Source organism: Elaeis guineensis, chromosome 5 (assembly GCF_000442705.2).
Source record: "Elaeis guineensis isolate ETL-2024a chromosome 5, EG11, whole genome shotgun sequence".
Taxonomy (NCBI): Eukaryota; Viridiplantae; Streptophyta; class Magnoliopsida; order Arecales; family Arecaceae; genus Elaeis; species Elaeis guineensis.
Genome location: NC_025997.2, coordinates 8500708 through 8522541, shown reverse-complemented (window position 1 = coordinate 8522541; position 21834 = coordinate 8500708). Strand labels below are relative to the sequence as shown.

Below are 21834 nucleotides of genomic sequence, written 5' to 3'. Positions count from 1 at the left end.
GGAGAAGGGGATTAAGGAGCAGGAAATCCATTATAAGATTGTCTCCTCTTTGGAAAGGTAGCAACAGCAATCTAACAACCTTCTAGAACTCTCTCTCTTTTAGGCTCGGAAAGAGAAAAGATATTAGGTATTGGGAGGATGGATGGCTGCGAGGCTTTCCTTTGAGATATACCTTCCCCTCTCTTTACACCGAAGTACGAAATTAAGAAGAACACCTTAGTACGTTGCATCCCTAGAGAAATTGAGGTCACTTCGGTAGGACATCAGTGTTCCTTTGGCTCTGACGATATATCTGATTTTGATGATTGAAACCAACTTTATGACCTCCTTCAGTTTGTTAGGCTATAGCATTAATTGTGAGGATCCTCAATAGTAGAAATTAATTATGGAACAAATTAACATTCTAACAATTCCTTGTATCAGTTTCTAAATGTAGGAGGGTACTTTGCCTGTATCATGGAGCACTTTGGAGAAAGCAAAGATCTTCATGATGTAGATATGAAAAACTATATTCATACCATTAACTTGCTTTGTAGGAAAGATTGGCATGATTTTTCTACTTGCTCACTTTTTGACTCGACCGCTCAAGGGTGCATCTTTTTTTCCTTATTGCTATTTTAGCTGAATTATTTGATTGATAGTGAAGGGTACATTGGGTCTTAAAGGCCATCCAGTAGCTCCGATTTTCTTGTGGTTTTTGTGTAAGAAAAAGCATGTAAAAAAAAGTATGCGACTTGCTTGGGACTAGTTGGCACCATAAATCAATTTGCTAGAATATTTGGATCCAGAGAAATCGTCAAATTTTCTGCAACAAAAATATGGTGTAATGCAAATAATAAAAAATGTGTTGAAGAATTTTCCCTCTAAGGTTCAATAATGTGCTCTCCTAGGACCTAACAAGCTTATAGTGAGATTCTCTCAAGACTAAGAAGCTTGTTTTGATATTGCTTGCAACTAGCTAGAAAGAAATGAAGCAAGAGAAGAGGGAAGGATGAAAAGAAAAAGAAGAACAAAACAAAAAGAAGAGGGCACGCCTTGCGAAATAAATAGATTTTATTTTGATATGTTACAGGATAGAGTCAATCGTTTTGGGCATATGTACATATTATATTAGTTGATATGTTAGTTGGATGGGGGTTGCAATGTAATCTGACTTAAACGTATATATTATAGTTTTTATGTAAATATAGAAAAAGAAAGCATCTCTTTTTTTTTAATTTTTTTAAAAAAATAATAATAAAAAATAATAAAATAATGAAAAAAAAAAGAAAAAAAAAAGATGATGATTATTGCAGTTAGGTCGGACAAAAAAATTTTTTTTATGCACCGTGATGATTGATTACAGAAAAAAATGAGATGGGACAGAGCCTACGAACCAATCACCGCGCGCGGTGATTTTTTTCTGCACCGCGTGCGGTGCACCAAGAATTTCTCGGCTGGACAAAGGAGCCTCCCTGGTGCAATCCCATTTCATAAAATTTAAAATTCTGATTTTAATAATATGATAGGTAGAAGGTATTTCTGCCTCACTCTCTCTCTCTAACTATAGCATCAACGTGCAATTATGAAGTAGTTAGCCGGCCATGGGTAATGTTTCCAAATCTCGGAGCCCCATATATGTACATGCAACGTTACTGATCTCAACAAACGTTGTCCTTTATCAACCACACAATATGGAAAACAGCCGGTCTATTTGGTTCTCGGTATTTATAACAGTGAGCTCGGTTTACCACTTTTCCAGAAAGTGCGAGTAAACTCGTAGTTGATCAGTAGAATGAGCCAACATTAATTTATTCATGTGCATAAGATCTATATAACTGATGCATGCGGTACATGCATGTGGCCTTTTAATTTTGTTTATTAAGATATTGAGATCTTTATTGGTTATTTTCATCATGAGAAAGGCAAAGATTATTTATTTAGTTGATATTACTATATCTCTACATTTTTTATCATTATTGACTCAACTTTTTTTTTATCCTCGAAATCAAACATGTTTATTAATTAGATAATTGCTTGGAACATGAACATCGATGTTGTTATCAAACACAAGAATATGATGGATGATCTTGCCATATGAAAGAGATCAAGCTATTCATGATTGATCTTGGAGGAAAGAATACATAATTGGTGAATGTTTATGATCCTTTGAAAAATTCTAGGGATGAGAGCAAGGGGTATGATGGACAACTATAGTCCTTATCCTAAGACTTCGAAGGATAAACAATATATGGCCATGATCCATCAACAAATCAAGGACAAACACCTCACAGCATGCAATTAGTCATCTTTCTATGCTTATAGAGATGGTAGAGGACAACATCAATCAAATGAGGGAATAAAAGAGATGAGGGGCCAATTTCGAAAAAAGATGGCAATAGTGTGACTCCTCCATGGTTGAAGAGTCAAGACTCTTTAATATGCAGAATAGTCAGATGAGAGCTCTAATCAATTGTTATTTGTTTTTCCCCTTCTCATGTGCAGGTTTATCTTGATGTTGCTCTGAGTGATGCAAGACATAGCAAGAAATAAGTCACATTAATCCCATGGCTTTTATGAGTAAAAAGCACATTCAATGATTCATATGGCAATTCCAGGTTCATGTCCATGTTTATTGTAGGGGTCAACAAAAAAGAAAAGCCTGCTCTATGTATGCTTTTATTACATACTTTTCAGCTTTCCAACATCCAGAAGAAAGGTGCAGGTCTCATGCATGCATGGCTGAACTTGTTTCTAACTTGATTAAAGTACTGGCTAAAAACAACGCTGGTGTGATGCATGCTGGTGGCCAATAATGTGGCGACGTTGGTAATGGCAAGGCATGGGCGTGGCAGCGGGCCACGGGATTGCACAGGACGGGGCACGCTGATAGAATGGAGAAATTATTAGATGGAGATGCAATGCTCCGCGGTGGTTAAATTAATGCTTGTCCTAATCATTAGATTCGTCTCACGTCATCCAGGTATCATATGTCTGCTTGCTTGCTTCTTCAAACGGTTTATCTTAGTGGTTAAGCGTCGGTTTCCCATTTATTTAATTTAAATGAATTATTGAGATGTCACACTCTATGACTACCTAATTTCTCTTCTTTTTTATTTATTTATTTTTATCTTTATTCTTAATTTTATTTTTTGAATAAAAAGAAGTCAGGAATATTCACCCAGCATTTTTTTAAGATTTTAAAAAAAAAATATAATATCATTGGCATATAGAACATCATTAAACAAAATATGAAGAAAAATATATTAACTTTCATGAAGATTTCTAGAGATATTTTCAATCTTCATCTAAATTCTTTCAAAATTTGTAAAAATATCTTGGTCACGTGGTATAGACCAATCATTGAAAATATGAAGTCTTTTTGATACTACAGTGGCTACAGATGAATGTTCCTTTGGATGAATGTGAAGGTTTTGATGGCTAGTTTCTCATTTGATGATTTAAATAGTTCATTCATTAACTGATTAATTAATGAATTGATTGCATTATTGTCACATCCATTCAGACTTTGAACCATTGCTTGAAATGTGGTATGTGCTCTGCTGGACCTACCATTGAAGGCAAGAGAATGAGCTAACCACTTTTATAGTTTTTGGAAGGCTTATGATCATAAGATTTGTCATTCAAACATAAAAAATAAGGGTCATGAAAGCTCCATTACTCTCAATTATATTGTATGGCCTCTATCGTGTCCTTGATTCTATAAAAAAAAAAGGATAATTAAACCTGTCCCCTTGAGGTGTTTAATGTGATCAATCAGCTAAGACTTCTTTAAACATGGATGATTCTTTTAATATATTCAAGAAAGTACTAGGCTTTTGATTGCTATAAGAAAAAAGAAATTCACTTAATTATATAGAAAAGTTGTGTTGCCGTAAAAAACAAAAATCAGGTGCGTCCCTGTGAAGGTGTCTAATTTTAAATACATACCAATCCTCATAGTCTACCTTGATCATATAGAAAAGTCTTCTTTAAATATATATTTAGATGATTTTTTGATGTATTCATGAAAATATTAGCTTTTATATTCCTAACATTATGTACGACCATTGGTTTAGATACAGAGATACAGTTATTGTTCACTTTCATTAGCAAACCAAATATTTTTTTCGAATAATATGGGAACTCTCTTAAATCCTTTTTTGTGGATGAACTTTTTTTTTTTATCGGAAATTTTTTAGTGCTTGGGACATGGTTATGCTAAATCAAAATGAGAAATGAGAGACGATAAATCATATGAAGGAGAAAATAATGAAAGAAAGAGGGAGAGACAATTGAAGAACTTTCATCTCCAAAACAAAAACAATGTCATCATAGTACACCTTTGACAAAAATGAATAATATCAAAATGACAATAGAAAGACATTTTTAACAAGTTTTAACTAGTCCAGAACAATTGATCATAATCAATGTAACCCTTCTATTGCAAGACATAATGTCAACAAAATGGTGACATTCTCAATCAAGAATTTTCTAACTGGTCACAAACTCATATTTGAATATTTTCAAACCAAATAAAATTTCATAAGTACATTTTTAATGTATTGTTTATATAACTTCAAAGCATGTAAACTAAACTAGTTAACAATAATCTAAAAATCTAATTCACACGATGAATGCTTGGTTGTCAAGGCGCCTCAAATTTCAACTAGCGGATGCATAAAATAATATTACAAAATAATTGATGTAAAGCTACCATATTTTTAAGATAACATATTAGTTACTAAATATAATGTAACCACTTTCTATCGAGTGAATAGAAAATTCCATTTTGAAATAACCAAGGCTGCATTTTGTTCAAGCATAGAGTAGGCATATAAAGCTTTGGTTAAACTTTATGATTTGCCTAATCATGATAGGTGTAAATATTCCAGGGAAAAGTTAACATAAACCATTTCTTGGCATGAAAAGAACATTTTTACCTGGTTTTTATTTTTATGGACAAAAGCAAAAAGTATCATCTTTAAGTTATTCCAAAAGGGTACCTTCTATTTTTATATATATAAAATTTCAGTCGACATCTTGAAGTGCTTTATGTCCATTCCAGACACTTGCTTCTTCCCCCCTGAGCAGAAAGAGACATTCAAACAACTATTGCCCATGCCTTCCATGTTGCTACCTTTGTTTCCTCCTTCCCACGTGGGAAGAAGTTGGCCGCTAGTATTTGATAGGTTCCACGCGTGTTTTCGTGGACATCGCCGCCTCTACTGGCATAAGAGTTAATGTAGAAAAAAAAAAAATTTATAGTTGGATAATTATAAAAAATATTATAGTCAGACAATCATTATCTACCACATACCTTAGGACACCCATAAAAAAAAAATAAATAAAATAAAAAAGAAAAAAGAAAAAGACAGATGATGTTTATCTAAAATATTTAAATACTTTTAAAATTTATCTATTTCTCTTTTTTTAATATTTTAATATATGCATGTAAGCGCGTGCGGTCATCCATCTTTGATGGATATTTTCGAAGCATGTTCGATCATAATTTTTTTCATGACCGGTCTGATTATAAAAATTTTATCTCTAATGTAGCATTCTGTCCCCAGTTGGGCAGTTGGTTCAATTTTTTGCTACAGTAAATATCACTGACCTTTTGTCATAGCTTATATCTGAATATAGCTGGACTTCAAAATTAAGTTGAGTAGATGCCACAGCTTTGATTAAAAGTATCTACAAATTTCGATTCTAAAAATAAGTTTTTAAGCTCCAAGTCTTTGTGCAAAAATGGAGCATTATATATAGGGACTGATGTTATGTCAATGATGCTTTTATTCAGTGCCACTTTTGTGATGAGGTGCTTAAGAGGCGCCAGCAAGTGTGCATGACAAGAGCATTGGCATCAATGTGCCACATTTTGCATGGCTGGTGTTAGTTTGGACCATTGAAAGGTCTGATAAGCTTCGAAAGATTTGATGGTGCCGAAAGAGCAAGGAACCGGTCTGTAGTTGGTGGTTGCTTTTGTTTCTACTTTGGTTTTTCATTTATTGTGTCGTCATCGGCCTCCCCGAGAAAGATGAAGAATGGAGTAATTCTTGTCGAATTATTGTGATATCCGCCATTTTACGAACATGCAGAAAAATATACAAAGGAATTGACATGTTTCTTGAGGTTTGTTGCCATCCTATTCAGTTGTGCAGCTTCGGAGCCGAATTTTCGAGGAAAGTATAAATCTTAGATTTCACCACTACTTGTGGAACCAACTTTCATAAATCGGTCCTTGTGGATTGGAACCATTGTTTTCAATCGAATTTTTTGGTTTTTTTTTTAGTAGAATAACTCTTAATTTCTTCTAATTAGTCGAAATTATTAGATTCCCTGTAACCTCATCCTTGTCTAGACTCTACCTAAAGCACCGAGGGCAACTGATGTCTTCAAAAAGGAAACATACTGAATCCAGAGCGCCATTTGCACTTTAACGCATCCATTATTGTTTGAATTGGTAAGCTGCTGCTAACCTACTCCAAACTCTTACTAGAAATAAAAAAAACTGCTATGAAAATAGAAGTTAAAGGAAATTACAGTATTCTAAATTGTGAGTTATGAAACAGATGGTAAAGAGGTATCAAGCAACTGCGAAGCTTCAGGGGTACCACCTTGAGTCATGGTTTCAAATCAGTCCAACTCAGTGAGAAAGCCACACCGAAAGGAATCTTGGAACAGAGACGGTTCTTAGAAGCTGTGATGGGGTCATTCACGGTAGGCAGCTAAAGAATGAATTGCCGCCATCAAACCACATGCCTATGTACCAAAAAAGAACACATATGGATATGGAATATGCGATAAGATCGAAAGGGTTCTTGCGGCATAATTAGCACCAAGTCAGCACGCTGCTAGCAGTAACTTCAACCAAGAAAAGAATAAGAAAGTTTGGATAAATGCACCCCATGTTATTTTCCGTAATCTTACAACACACTTATCAATGAAAGGGTGATAAAATATATTCAGAGACTCTCTGGATCCCATGCTTCATATGTTGTAGATCGTGCTTCTTTGCCACTTTCTTTCGAGGATATTTAACTATTTGATTTGTATCCATGTGTCCATATTAGATGGGTTTAACTTATCTGCTTTGTAAAAAGAACAAGAAAAGCGCTAAAGTTGGTGTGCAATAATTTAGATGTCGATAAGATGGTGCTACATGGCTGGTGTGGCCACTCCGATTACAATGGCGGGGGCCATTTGAAATAAAAACGAAGGAAAAGTCGAGAACGAGTTCGCCACCTCTGGGCATACGAAACAAGCGAATGGGACTGAGCTGCCTCTCTTTTTAATTATCAGTCAATTTCTATAATAAATATGGGTGGAGTGGCGTGCTATCTTGAATCCTAGAAAGTGTTGGTTTGAACCGTGACATGTGAGTTATCCTCTTGGCTGCTGATAGTTGGTGACCGCCGCAGTCGAACGTGTACGTCTCATGATCCACGATGGAGATTAGGTGCGACCCAGGAGTCTTGTCCATTGTATGGGTGGGTCTGGAGTCTATCGTCTTCTGCGTTCCGTCGGAGGAACGTTGGACCTACCAGTCCACCGCTACTTCACGACTCTTGATGAGATGATGATCTTGGCCGCCATTATATCTATGGTGGTCCTACCATCGGGCACATGGCCACCCCCACCCACGCACGCCCACGTCCACACCCACCATACATAAATGAAAAATTACATATATATTTTGATAAATATTTGAAATTAAATATATATTCTTACAAATTTATTATACGCACTCTTATAAATTATTTCTTTTTATAAATATACCCTAGAAAATTTACTCTTTGCGTGTCTATTATTATAAAGTATTTTCTTTTGTACACCAATCTTTATTGAATTAAGAGTATATACACCACAAGAAAGAATTTATAAGATATCTACATAAAAAGAGATAATTTATTAAGCCATACATAGAAGTATTCAGATGGTATACACATAATTTTAGATTTTTATAAAGATATGCAAAAAGAATGATCTATGAGACAATGAGACATATATCAAATAGTAAATTTATGCGAATACTTCATAATTTCAAATATTAATAAGGATATACATATTTAAAAAATCCAAAAAAAATGTCCATAGTCATGGATTTCCATCATCAATCGTGATGAGAATCTGATTTTTATGGCAGTGAAGAACTCATGAGAATTCATGTAACCAAAGGCTTCCGATCACCGGGCAATTTTATTTAAATAGGAATCTGAGAACTTAAAGTGAAAGGATAACAAAAAAAAAAAAAGAACAGGGGACAAGGAAGAAAATTGCATTCTTTATTATTAACCTTTTGAGCTCCTTATAATTTACTATCAGTTTTGTTTTTTTAGATAGAAGGAGAGAAAGAAATTAGACACAGAGAGAGAGAGAGAGAGAGGGAAGGCGTACTGAGTTTTAAAACAGAAGTACGTTTTTTTTTTAAAAAAAAAGTCTGGTGTTATTATCTTTAGTTGAAGAGATTCTGCTGCCAGATACTTGAGGCTTGATACAAGTTAGAAGGCAACACATCAGTAAGCAATGCACCATTTTCTTGAAAATATCTCATCAATAACCAATGTTATCAATACTACTCCTTTTATCCTTAATGATCAGTGATCTTAACAGTTTCATATAGTTATTTTTTTTCCTCACACGCCAGCGCATGCTAGCATATGCTTGTTAATCCACCAGAAAAAGCAACTGAAGTCTAATGAAAAAGCAACCAGAAAAAGCATTGCCACAAACTAGCTGGGGAGGAAAATGAGAAACTGAAATAATGGGTTCAATGATGAATCATTGGACACAAAATTAGCAAAGAAATCTGCTGGTTGATTTCATTTTCTAGAAGCATAAAAGACCTTGAAATCCAGCGCTGCTAAAGATCACTTGCCAGAGGCAGGGATGGTAGCATGTGGAAGGCCTCTTTATTCAAGAACCAAGAGTGAGTCTCTCTCCAGCCAGACTCAGCTACTCAGGTTGCTGTCAGTGTAGAAGGCTGTTCTTCAAGTAGCTATAACTAAGAATATATTTTCATATTATTAATTTTAAAATAAGTAATATAAAAGATAGTTGTAAATGTGAATGCATATTGAAGTCACGGAATAAGTATCGACAAAGTCCATCCTAAATATTTGAGACAAAACCTCAAGATAGGAGGAACCCAAAAACAAAAAGTGGAAGATGAGATGGAACCTGACAAGAAAACCCAAAACCAATCCTGTCATCATTTGAAGCAGACACTCAAGAAACAAAGATACTTTATAGGTTGAAGAAACTGCAAGCTGGTAGACAAAAGATACCGTACAATGTGGAGATCTAAAGAAGAAGAATACAATCCAATGGATGAGGCAATTTCCAACCATGGAAAAATACAAATGTGAACTTTAAGATTACAAGTTTAACAACAATTGAGAGGAAAAAATGTTACTCCACGGCAACTTCTTTTCCCACTCCCCAGATCTTCTATACATTCATATTTGTTCTGCCTCCTTCCTGGCAAAACTTTTCTTTCATAGCTTTAACCAACAGCTAGGAATTCTGACCTAACCACCACTTCTTGACTGGCTCTGCATGCGTGGATTGAAGTACAGACATCTGTTGTCTCAAGAAACTTAACAAGGTTTGCCATTATCAGTGGACCGTATTGGAAGACCAGCCTCTTGCACTGCACACGGAAATGAGATAAGCAGAAGAAATCACGAGAGAAGGGAAAAAGCCCCAACCTACACTGATAAGCAAAATCCAAAAGAAAAATGACTAATGACTCACTTCGGCTAAAATTTTGGGATGTTTAACAATTAATTTCCGGTCAAAGAAATTCAGATAAAAGGAATCCAGAAATGTCAGGAGTCCATTCACAATTTAATCTCACCCGGTCAACCAAAATAGGACTTTAGTAGCTTTGGTACCTCCTCACCCACCATCCCACAACAAACCCTCCCCCGCGCGCGCCACCCACCCTCCCCGCCCCCGGCACCGACCCCCAACTCAAAAAAAAAAAAAAAAGAAGAAGAAGAAAAAAAATGAGGAAAAAACAGAGAGAAAAAACCTTAAAGGTGGCAAATACAAGGTCATCACCACCTTCAACATGCCAAGACCACAGGATAAATTGCATTACCGATTAAACACCACAGATACCCAGTGATTATTAGGAATTCCAGCAATATTTAAAGGTATTTGGTCATTTCTGGTCTCATGTCACTTAATACTTGATTGATTAGAAGATAGGTGCTATGTTGCTTACCTGTTGCACAAAATTCTCCACCCTGTTGCATGCTTTCAAAAGCATCTCAATTATCTCAAGCTGTGGATTTTTCACAGGAAAATATTGGTCATCATTAAGCAATATATATAATATCTATCTATCTTTAAAAGCAATATCGGCACCTCCAAAAGTTCAAAGGAATAGATCCTGAGAGGTCAAACTATATTTTTACACATCTTTTGCAGAGAAAAAAATTGTATCTACTTAAACAGAGGCCATGGTCCAACAATAAAAGGGAGGTCACCAAACTGCATAGATCAACAAAGATAGCCAAAGATGTGACCACATCTTACATCTACTTGAAAAGAAAAACAGAGAACAAGGGTCAGGGGGCCCACAAAAAGTCAAGCATGTATCTTGATTACCTAAAGAGTAGTATTAAGAACGTCGTTACTAACCAGTAAAGCTGAAAAAAATTATTCTAACATGGCCAAGTTACTTTGTCCTTCGTTATATCATCCTGTATCTAAATTACAGCTTGGCCAACACCATACAATTCTGAGAATAAGCAAAGAACTAAAGGTCATGCATCAGTAAGTATTGACCTAGCATTCATTAATATCACTAAGCATTCTATTATGCTTTATGCAAAATGCCATGTACCAGACACATTATTGAAGCTGTAATTCTAGAGCCCATTGGAATAAGTAATGCCAGATATGTTATCATTTATGCAAGTTTAATATTAATTGGTAGTTTGCAGTAGAGATACATAGTAGCATGCCTAGTCTCAATGATATTATAGAATAAGCATGTATATGAGATGTAGGACCATTGTATATGATGTATTCAGAAGAAAATGCAGTGTGTGTAACCATTTTGAGTCCTTGGAAATATGATAGTAGAGTTAGAGATGAATTGATCAAACTTTGCTTTTTTATCCTCTCCTGTCCATACTGCATCAATAAAGACTTGGAGTGTTGCTCTCTGGTCACTTAACCAGGGCAATTAATCTAGTAGAGTTCAATGATTTAAAGTCTGTATTGTGTATAGATGCTCAGGCAAGTACTCTGGAACCCATTTGAAAGGTTCAGTGTCAATTTGAGAGTCAATTGTGTAAGATTCTTGAGCTTCCTTTTTAGATTATAACCAACATATGTATTTATAACACATAAAAATGCATTTTAAATCTCAGAACATTTCTGGCCACTGTAACAATGCTGAATAGAATAAGCTATTGCATCAAAGCTACATAGAATAGTCTGTATTAGACATAACACAATTTTTACTATTGAATCTTCATATTCCTCAGCCATCCAACAATATGCTACCATATATAATTATACTGATACATGCAAAATGAAAACATAATGTGACATGGTAAGCATATGAGCCAATAAATGACCAACACATGCATAAAACATGATAATATAGTTCTTTCTGCATAGCATAACAATACATTGACAATGCATGTTTACAGAGAAATAATAAGTCAAACATGAATAAATATGAAAATACATTGTTGCAGAGAGAGAAAGAGTTAGACATTTAATAGCATATAATGAATTTGATGGAAGTGAAAAATATATTATAACAGATTGAGCTAAGCAATAGAAAAATTAATGCGTTGGAGATGACTGCTGGATATTTCTGTTTCAGAATCTCCCATCCAGAGTATCAGAGATCATTGTTAGCTTAAGATGCAAGCAAGAACCTGGCTATGAAATAGCATGGACCAAAAGGATACAGTATACCTGTGTGTCAGGATCTTCCAGTTTGGTAAGAATTTCCTGGATAACATGATGGCAGATCGTACAGGCATCATCATGCTTTGGTAAAGGAACCAATACTGTCTTCTCACAGAGATTCACCTTTTCACAAAATTGCTCTGGGCGTATCGTAGCAACTTCCATGAAGAAAAGAGGTGCATAATAGTCTACTAATAAAACACACTGCCAGGAAAATAAGTTTAAGAGCACAATATTAGCATGAAGTCATTTCAGGAAATTAAAGAAAGGTTTTTATGCTTGGACTACCAACTTATATTGACCTAATGAGACAACCTTACCTGCTTCACAAAAGAATGCAGCCGAGAACAAGCTTGGTGAAGGGTATTGACAATCTCAACCTGGGTCTCATTCTCACCAAGATAATACATAGCCTGGGAAGTATACTCTTCACATAGTGTGCACAATTCTTCATTCCTTGCAATTGATTCAGACATTCTATTTTCACTTTGTATCCTGTAATCCCCTGGCATAACTGGAAAAACAGAAAATCACCAACATTTCAAGATATCATGTTAATGGATTTTTTCAATTAATGTTCTAAAAATCAAAGTGGAGTAGCCGGTTGAATCACTTGAACCATCAACTAGTTAGGCCCTAAACCAGATATGCCCCCAAAACCTGATTGCAGAGAAAAACAGCATCTATCATTTAAACAGAATAAGTTTTGGCACTCCCATTTGCACGAGAATGATTCCTTCTTCCCCTACAACACTGATGAGGATGGAAGTGGAAGATAGCCAGCAACACCAATGGCACTAGACATCAGGCATGCTTCCCTTATGTGTGTGTCTCTCCCCGTCCTCCAGCCCCTCCCTACTGACCACCGAGTCCCCCTCTCGAGCCTCTATCCTCCCTCCTCCAATCTCCTGATTCATGCCCCTCTCTCTACTTTTGGCCCTCTCAATAGCTAGAGATTGAGGAATAATTTCAATCTATCCTTCCATATTTTACCAAATATATGAGAGGATGAATGGAAGATTCATTCTCCTCTCCCTTATCCATTCTTCGTACCAAATAGAGAGTTGATCTGTGCTGCCACCACCACCACTCATCCCTCTCCCCTTCCACTGTGGCCCTCGTGCAACACCTAGCAACAGCATTGGGTGAAGGAAAGCTCAATATGTTACTCGATATTCATCTCGTCAACACCATGCACCTCTACCACCACGTCACCTTGGTTGCTGCTGAAGATGGATGACCTCCTCATGGTGAATAGTGTTTCGTTCCCCTCGCTTCACTCACCTAGGAAGCTTTGCCGCTGCTGGTACAGGCTCGGCCACTATGCAATCACCTATCCATCATGGATGGAAACACACACACACACACTCCACATCCATAATTAATTTTTATTTGTTAGATTCCTACCTAAACCTGGGTTTGGTCCCTAATTATAAAGTTTCCAAAATTTATTCTTATTTTTGTTATTTTATATTTTTCATAATTTTAAAAATAAAAAATATATTTATGATATCAGTATGTTGTCATGCTGATAGCATCGATCCGATCGACTGATTAAACTGGTCCGATCAGTGAACCGATAACTGGCTAGGGCACCGAGTTGCCTTCCGGTCCGATTTTCAAAACATTGCCCATAGTGCCTAAAGTAATCCACATCGAGTTTAATGATCTTTCTGGATTAATCTTTTGAAGCATTAATATGATGAAATGTTTTATTTGTTAGTTCCAGCATGAAATCTCAATGTAAAAAGTTATTTGACAAACAAATAGATGCTTTAGCATTAAAGGACTCACTAATTCAAATCTTATTATAGACCATTAAGCTAGAACTTCCAAAAAAAACTCATTTCAATTTAGTTGACAAATTGTATAATATTGAAGCATAACAAAGCAGCTCTAAAGCCAGGTTTACACAAAAAACACATGATCAATATTCCTTATTTTATCAGTTTGATATTCAATATTCTAGAACAAAATAAAAAAGCTAGATTTTATCATGCTTTATGCTTCTTATCTAATTCATCATCACTGATATTGCAAGAAAGATAAGAGAATCATTGCCCTAAATAAGAAAGAAAAAAAAGGTAAATTTTCAAATATTTGCATTATGAAATTCTTCAAATTCCAACTTCCAAGCCAAAGGTGCCTATTGACTTGAGTTAGGTAAAACAATTGGAGTATGAAACATATAGTTCTTAGCTTATGTCCACATTTCCAGATTGTTTGGTGTCTTAATATCTTTATCTTTGCTGAATGCAGTTCATATACGATTGAATATATAAGGTCATTTTGTCATTGACAAATAAAATGATCATCTTTCTTAAGCCAACCACTTCCATATCTAATATAGCCCTCAATAAGCTTCAAAATTTCAACATTTTATGTTAACTAGGAAAACTAAATTCCTCTAGCAAGATGTATTTACTAAATCCAGTTTATCTGAATGGATTGCCTTAAAAAATAAAGGCATTGACCAAGCCTGACAACTGATACAGAACCATTTTTTCAATATCATAAATTTTAACATGAAAACTTCATTAGTCAAACTAGTTGCCTCTATCATGTAATTGTTTACAATACATTTTTAAAGACAAAATTTTGATGAATAGAAAACTTCATACTCAGCAAACTACAATGTACAAAAATAAGTAGAACCTCAAGGCATGCACACACACAAAAGAAAACAAGTTGCTTTTGGTATATGCCAATTGCTGATATTTTGAGCAATACTGAAAATATGTGAGCTTAAAAGGTACCTCAATCGCATAGATGTTGTTATATGAAACCTTCTGATAATATTCTTCAGTCTAAGGACAAGATTGCATAAACCATACTTCCATATCCAATATTTTCCACAAGATAGTAGATATACACACTGATAAAAGGCATTCTTCACCCAAACAAAATTTTAATGAAAAAGAGTAAAAGCAGAAAAAGGAAAAAGAAAGAACCAACAAATAGTTTCAGTTAACTCACACTAACAAAACTGAAGCTGAAAGAGCTATATCAACTATGCATACTGTATATTCTTCTAATATCCTTCGTTCTAATAAAGATATCATTAATCATATTAGTTTTCTCAATTACTTAAATACTTGAATCACCTTTAGAATTTAATGTTAGATCAAAGACAGAAATGCTGATCAAAGGGGATGTCATAAATATAATATGAATGAGAAAGCAGTTAAAGAAAGATTACTCAGACTTACCCATGATATCCAAGGTTATCAAATTTCTAGCATTTGCACAGGTACAGCTGATGACCAGCATAAGCAGCATAAACCTCATTCTCAACCACATTATACCTGTCAAATAAACTAATTGATGGATGTCAATTTTACATGCATTAGATTATTTTAAAATATATATATTCTTATAACAAAGACAAAATCATTTCTACACTTGTCACATAATTCATGGATATCACTCATTGAATTAGTGAACACAAATATTCCAACTTATTTTGCTTTTAGGTAAATCTGATTAAGTGGTCCTATGTCAACTCCTATATACATACTTTTACATAAAATCGCAACAAAAAAGTATACAATTTTATTATCAATAATAAGACATCGGTTCTGGTCCCCATAAATAAGTATTTTATAGTCACCAGAAGAAAGGGTTCCAAAACAGTGACACTAAGATGACAGTCTAACCAGACATGTGCAAGGAACTTGCATAAATTTGGATAACAATAGTTCTTGAAAAAATAAATAAATAAATAAAACAAAGAGGAGAAGATTTAGTCCATTATTAGCATGGACAAACAGTATAGAAGCACGGAGTTAAATCAACTGACAGACACAACAAAATCCCTTTTTAGGTTCCTGCTGCATGGAATCAAAACATCAGATGTCCGGGTGACATAGGAATCATAATAGAGCTAACAGGCATGTTCTGGAGGCAAACTTGGGAAATGGAAATATTTTATCAACCAAAATCATGCCATACAACAGCACGCCTATATATAAATCTATCTGCAAACTCCCCAGACAGAGGTTTCATCAATTAATTTATTCAAACACAAATTTTAAGTTCTTTTCAAATGTTACAAAAGATATATAATCAATTCGTTTGATTTCTTTATGCTTTTTTCCTGCATAGTCTTCACGTTTCAGAGGCATAAACATATCCAATTGATGATGTTAACCATAAGTCCTTCAACTGCAATCATTTCCAAAGGAAACGTTAAATTTTATCATTGTTATGTAGCCATCAATTGCAAAGACAGAATTATCCAGCAGTTGCATGAAAACTGTCTTCTAAGATCATCAGAATGCATGCAACATTAATCTGCCATTGACACCAAATTGCATCAATGATCGATTTATATGATTTTTCAACAGAATAACAATGAAGTTTAGGTGGGCAATGAAGCTAGAAGAAAACATTTTGAAAATTTAACCAATTTTGCAAGTCACAGAAAGTCCATCTAAAGGAGCAGCTTCCCGTTATTCCTAGAACAATTCTTGGAATCAATTCTCAAAGAAAAAGGCCTCAGAATCTCTAAAAATTGATCCTTTGGCAGCAACCTATATTACAATTCCAGATAGGAATCAGATGAAACCTAACAATGGAAAACATATGCCTACAAATAACCCAAACCCCTCCCCCTCCCCGCTCCACGAAAACAAAAAAGGGACATATTGGACTGAAAATTTGAAATCATCAGAATACATTCATAGATCTGAAATTCCATTGTTCATGCAGCCAATGCCCCAATTTTTAAGACTTACAAACAAATAACAGGTACACTTTTATGATCTCAAAACCTAGCCATCTTCATTCCAGCTGATATTCAAGCTTCCAAGAATTTGTTCCAAACAGCAACTCCTTAAATAATATGCTTACATATGTCGGCACTGCATAAGAGAGCATCTACTATGGTGTCATGATAATCTCAATGCAAATAGCTCATATACAGGACAGTAAACCAAATCATGCTGCCAAATAGATGTGGCTTTCACACTCACCCACAACTTGAGTCACTCTGACGGTAAGATCTACCAGGAGGCGTTCAGAATCTATTACAAAAATCAATCACCTAATTTGAGACCTTCTGACACAGAGGCGTAATTACCATCCCTAATTTTGACTCACATGCTGACAATTCTAACAACATTTGAAGAATTAATTAGCAAAGTCGTAGCATCTTTCTCACCTAAATGCCTAAAAGCAAAACTAATATCCAGTATCCCATGTCTGCATCATTCCTAATAGAGCACACATGGTATTGCTAAAAGCTCAATCAGCAAAAAGCAGAAGAACCGGACGCCCAAAGACCCTCGGTTTCATACAGGTAGATCAAATGAACATCTAAGATAACATTACAGTTTTGATACTGATGGAAGAAACTTTAGCAAGATATGCTCCTCAGCACCTTAACAATAACCAATCCAAAACATCACCACTTTCCCGTTCAAAACACCTATAATCTACATCCAATTTTAACGAACTTGTAACGATGAACAAAGTAAAACTTAAGAGGGAAAGAAAAAGCTACCGCGTGCAGTCTAGAACAATGTCATATCCAAAAAGCAGCAATCCAGACGAAGAGCCATCCAGTCAAATCTCAATTTCTTTGCCCGAGAAAACTGACACTCAATTCAGTCCACCCATTATTTTCTCTTCAAAATTGATCTTGTAAACCCAGAGCACAAATCAAAAAATCAATATAAAAACAAAATCATCATTTTCACACGTCTCTATACTAAAATCCAGATACCATCGTCACATCAACAACTTAAACTCCAACTCAATTTCGACAGAGTCACCAGTTTTGTGGAGACAAGACACGCACCTAACACCCGATCTACAACAAATCCAAGCAACAAATATAGAAAGCAACATCTAATAAACCATGGCAAGAACAATAATATCGCACCAAGATCTCAGCCACCGGTGATTCTCTCTACATAGGTCATTACCGACAAAAAAGTCGGATCATTAAAACTACCACCCACAACAAAATCTTTTCAAAGAAATTTAGATCTTGAAACCCTAATTTGCAGATTGAGATGGATGAAAGATCGAGAAATTTATCGATGAAGAGAAACTGATATAGATGGAAACCTTGACGGGAGAAGACCAGGGGCGGGGGCCTCGGTATCTACTCCTCTCGAAAGCCTCCGATGGGAGGGAAAGGGCTGACTTCTTATGATTGGGAGAGAGAGGGAGAGGAGAGAGCAGAGACGAGAGGCGGCCGCCGTCGCCATGGATAAGATTGGATAAATTCCTCTACTTTCGCTGACGTTAGTCGGAGACCACAAGGCCTCTACTTTCGCTGTCGTTAATCGGAGGCCACAAGGAAGCGTGACGTTACGGGCACCTAGTTCTACTTTCGCTGTCGTTAATCGGAGGCCACAAGGAAGCGTGACGTTACTGGCACTTAGTTAAATAGAACTAAAAAATTTAAAAAAAATAGAACGTCGACAGCAGGGTTCGAACCTGCGCGGGCGTAGCCCAACAGATTTCAAGTCTGTCTCCTTAACCACTCGGACATATCGACAGTTGCTAGCGTTTTTCTAGTATATGCTATTTAATATATATTTAATCCCACAAGAAGAGGAAAAAGAAAGTCACCAAGTTTGCAACTTGAGAAAAAAAACAAACTCCTTATATACAATATATCTTTCCCCAATTATATAGATATGTAAATACATCCAAAAGTTTAAAATTCTATCCGAAAAATATAATCGATAAGTAGAACCAATAGTGCTCTACTTGTGCAATCCTTATTGAGAGCACAATATAATAGCTAACATGGATTCTTTGATCGAAGGATAATTTGTATAGCTCCACACTTGATGCCTAAATTTGTGCCTTAAATGAGCCAAACCAACAGAACCTTCACCTACCTAATAAGAAGAAATCCAGAGCTCCCAACTTGCAGTATTATTGCCCTGTTCCTATTAAAATATGTTTGTGGCTTGCTATATAATAGGTTCGCAGCTGTTGCAGTACGCCAGCTTTTCACCAAATAGGTCTGTTCCTTCAAGCCATCATTGCTCCACCTATGAAGTGTGCTAATAACTGGAGCCATAAATAGAAACCATGCAAATGTGAGACATAAAAAATACCCCATGCATAGATGAACTCAGAGCCGATACATTCAGTTATCCTCCAACATTTTAGTGTGCCATGAACATATAATTGCTGATTGGCGAGGAAATCTCAATTGGCAATTCATCAAAAAATTGAAACCATTATCAATATCATCATCGTTCAAACAAGTTTCCCCTAGTATCAGCTCACAAAATTATAGCAAGATTAGGATGGATAGAGTCATTGAGATAGATATCAATATCAACTTCTCGAGCCTTTGTTGCCAGGAAATCAACTGCTTAGTTGGCCACATAATTCCTAAAAATATGCTTCCACAATATCAAGTCTTGCACTAAAGGATGTAATGAGGAAGTATTCCCTGAATTTTTTGTGGCCACTTTTGTGACTGTTAGTGAGTCCCCATCCATCCATAAATTTAGAGCATTCATATGAAAAATTAAGAGCCATACTGATTCCTATCTACGCAACCACCATTCAGCATAAGTAGCAGAGGAGGACGGCAATACTTTGCCTCTAGCTCGCAACAAAGTCCTTTGATCATCTCTAATAATGAAAGCAGCAGCTACTCCGATAGAAGTCAAAGTGGCATCGAAGTTTAACTTAAAAACACCCATGGATGAGGGAAGCCAATAAACAACTTTAGGATAGATAATATTTTGATGACATAAGTTTCTAGCTTCCCAATTCCATGATCGGTTCTCAAGCTACATAGACATCCCTACCTCAAAAAACATAGGAGATGCACATATGGTATTTCTAATCAGTTGTGTGGGGGTCATAAATTTTTGCTGAAATAATCTCTCATTTTGGGCCCTCTAAATTAGCCATGCAGTGCAAGTGATGAGTTGTTTCGAGCCATTCTCTACCTAGGAATTAAAAAAGAAGAGCTCTACTTCCGGCAAAAAAAATGGATGAGCATCAAACCCAAGCTTGCAATGCAGATTGTCGGTAATCTTTTGCAAAGGAACAACAAATTATCACACGAGAGCAGTCTTCAATGTCTACTTCATGCAAATCACATAACAATTGATCTTGATGAAGGATATCTCTATTGCATAAAAGTTTCTTATACGGGAGCTTGCGCCACGACAGCCTCCACTAGAGAGTTTATCCTCATAGGTACGTCCAGCTTCCAGACCCATTCGAAGGAAGAATTCCTCTATGATAGATGGGGTTGTTGAGTGATTTGATACATGTATTTGAGGACAACACTACAAAACCTGCTCAGTCCCCAGCATAGTTGATTAGACCAATAGCCCTGAGCAAGGGGAATAGACACAATATGATTCATCATTTCTGATGGGAATAGAGAAGCCAACAGGTTGATGTCCGATTTTCTATCTGATGTGATAAGATTATGCCCCTACCATCCATCCAAGTCTATATGTATGTTTACAAAAAGTTGGCCAAGCAAGCAAAGAAAGTTGGGACAGCCGAGGAACATTTTAGTATTCTTACCACATCTTCTGGTCCGATCGTCAAAATAAATTGGTATTCCACCTTCATCCTTCGACCAACAATCTTAGTCCAGGTATTAGAGCATCTAGCTGAATTTTTATTCACAGGATCCCATATTTAGTAGTAACTACTTGCACCCATAGTGAATGAGGCCTTAAAATTAATTGAGTGGCTACCTTACAAAACAAAGCTTTTTTTTTTTCAGTAACCAAGGAGGTTAAACATAAGCCCTCATATTGCTTTGGGGAGCAAATATATCTCCAAGAGTCTAGATGGATGCCCCTACGTTCCATAGAGTGGCCCCATAGAAAAACCTTAAATTATTTTTTCTTTCCCTCCAAAATAGAGGCCGGCGCATACATTCTTCCAGCAAAAGATGAAGCCTTTCACTTCCTGCAATCTATTTTGGAAGTCATTACCTCAGTCAAATATTAGAAATTTGAGGCTCCCAGCTTTTTACCAAAGAAAACCACATCTAGGTATCACCAATTTCCTCTTTTTCTGCCATTTGCAGCATCGAACATATAGAAAATGTACATCCCTCGTATCAATTTTGTGTCGGCAGTCTATGAGGTCTCTAAGCGTAAATCTTGGCTCTCATCCAATGTGGTTCTGATGAAGAGATATGGAAAACACTTTTTCATTCATGCTATCAATTTAAATATCTGTACGTATTGTTTACATAAATACAAATTAAAAGAGAATACATTAAAAATGCAATACAATATAATATAATAGTATATCAAAAAATAATATAATATAATATAATATAATATATTTATTTATTTATATTTTAAATTTGACAAAATCAAAAAGTGGATCGTTGGATCCGATAACCAATTGGTGATAGTCCTCGAATCTCCCTCAAAAATAACATGGAAGTATTGAAGACTCTGATTGCTGTCACACCTCCGGACCGAAATCACGAGTAGAAGGTCGCGGCAATCATCGTATACTTATGAAAAATTCTTTCCATAAGCATGCAAGGTATCTCATTACGATATCAATACATCACAACAAAATAAATTTAATAATTATTATTTAATTTTAATTTAAATAATTAAATCAAATATTTTACATCTAATAAAATTTCACTAAAAATAAAACAATAGATCTAATTTCAATGAAGTTGACAATGCTAAATCTCGCCTCTAAAAGCTCTGTTCCAATATTATTTTCCACGCTAGTAATTAATTATCAGAATCTAAAATATAGAAAGAAAGGTAATGAGCTAGACAGCCCAGTAAGTAACAAATATCTCAACTAGATATTTCAGATATTATATAATTTTTAAGAATAATACTACAAATAAATATAAAAATATATTTCATGCTGATTTAATGTAAATCCAATCTTTTTAAATATTCACATATAATATAATTATAAATC

At 35.4% G+C, this 21834-nt stretch overlaps 1 protein-coding gene and 1 non-coding gene across 11 annotated transcripts in view; both read right to left on the bottom strand.

Moving 5' to 3' along the window:
* Positions 1–18281, bottom strand: part of LOC105044793 (uncharacterized) — a 28872-nt gene extending 10591 nt beyond the window's left edge. Inside the window, exons 1-6 of one of the 10 annotated variants that reach the window (XM_010922802.3) lie at positions 17995–18281; positions 15132–15227; positions 12243–12436; positions 11929–12126; positions 10214–10273; positions 9211–9634 (exon numbers count right to left, since the gene is read on the bottom strand). In XM_010922802.3, coding sequence (XP_010921104.2) covers positions 9488–9634; positions 10214–10273; positions 11929–12126; positions 12243–12436; positions 15132–15222 — 690 coding nt within the window. In that variant the 5' untranslated portion in view covers positions 15223–15227; positions 17995–18281 and the 3' untranslated portion in view covers positions 9211–9487. Of the gene's footprint in view, positions 1–9210; positions 9635–10213; positions 10274–11928; positions 12127–12242; positions 12437–15131; positions 15240–17425; positions 17773–17806; positions 17955–17994 lie in introns of those variants that run through there. The other 9 variants (XM_010922804.4, XM_029264490.2, XM_019850824.3 and 6 more) reach the window with 9 other exon arrangements.
* A 67-nt stretch (positions 18282–18348) lies between these two features.
* TRNAS-UGA (transfer RNA serine (anticodon UGA)) lies at positions 18349–18430 on the bottom strand. Its single transcript has one exon. It is a non-coding gene; the product is annotated as a tRNA-Ser (tRNA).
* Between the last annotated feature and the right edge of the window lie 3404 nt (positions 18431–21834).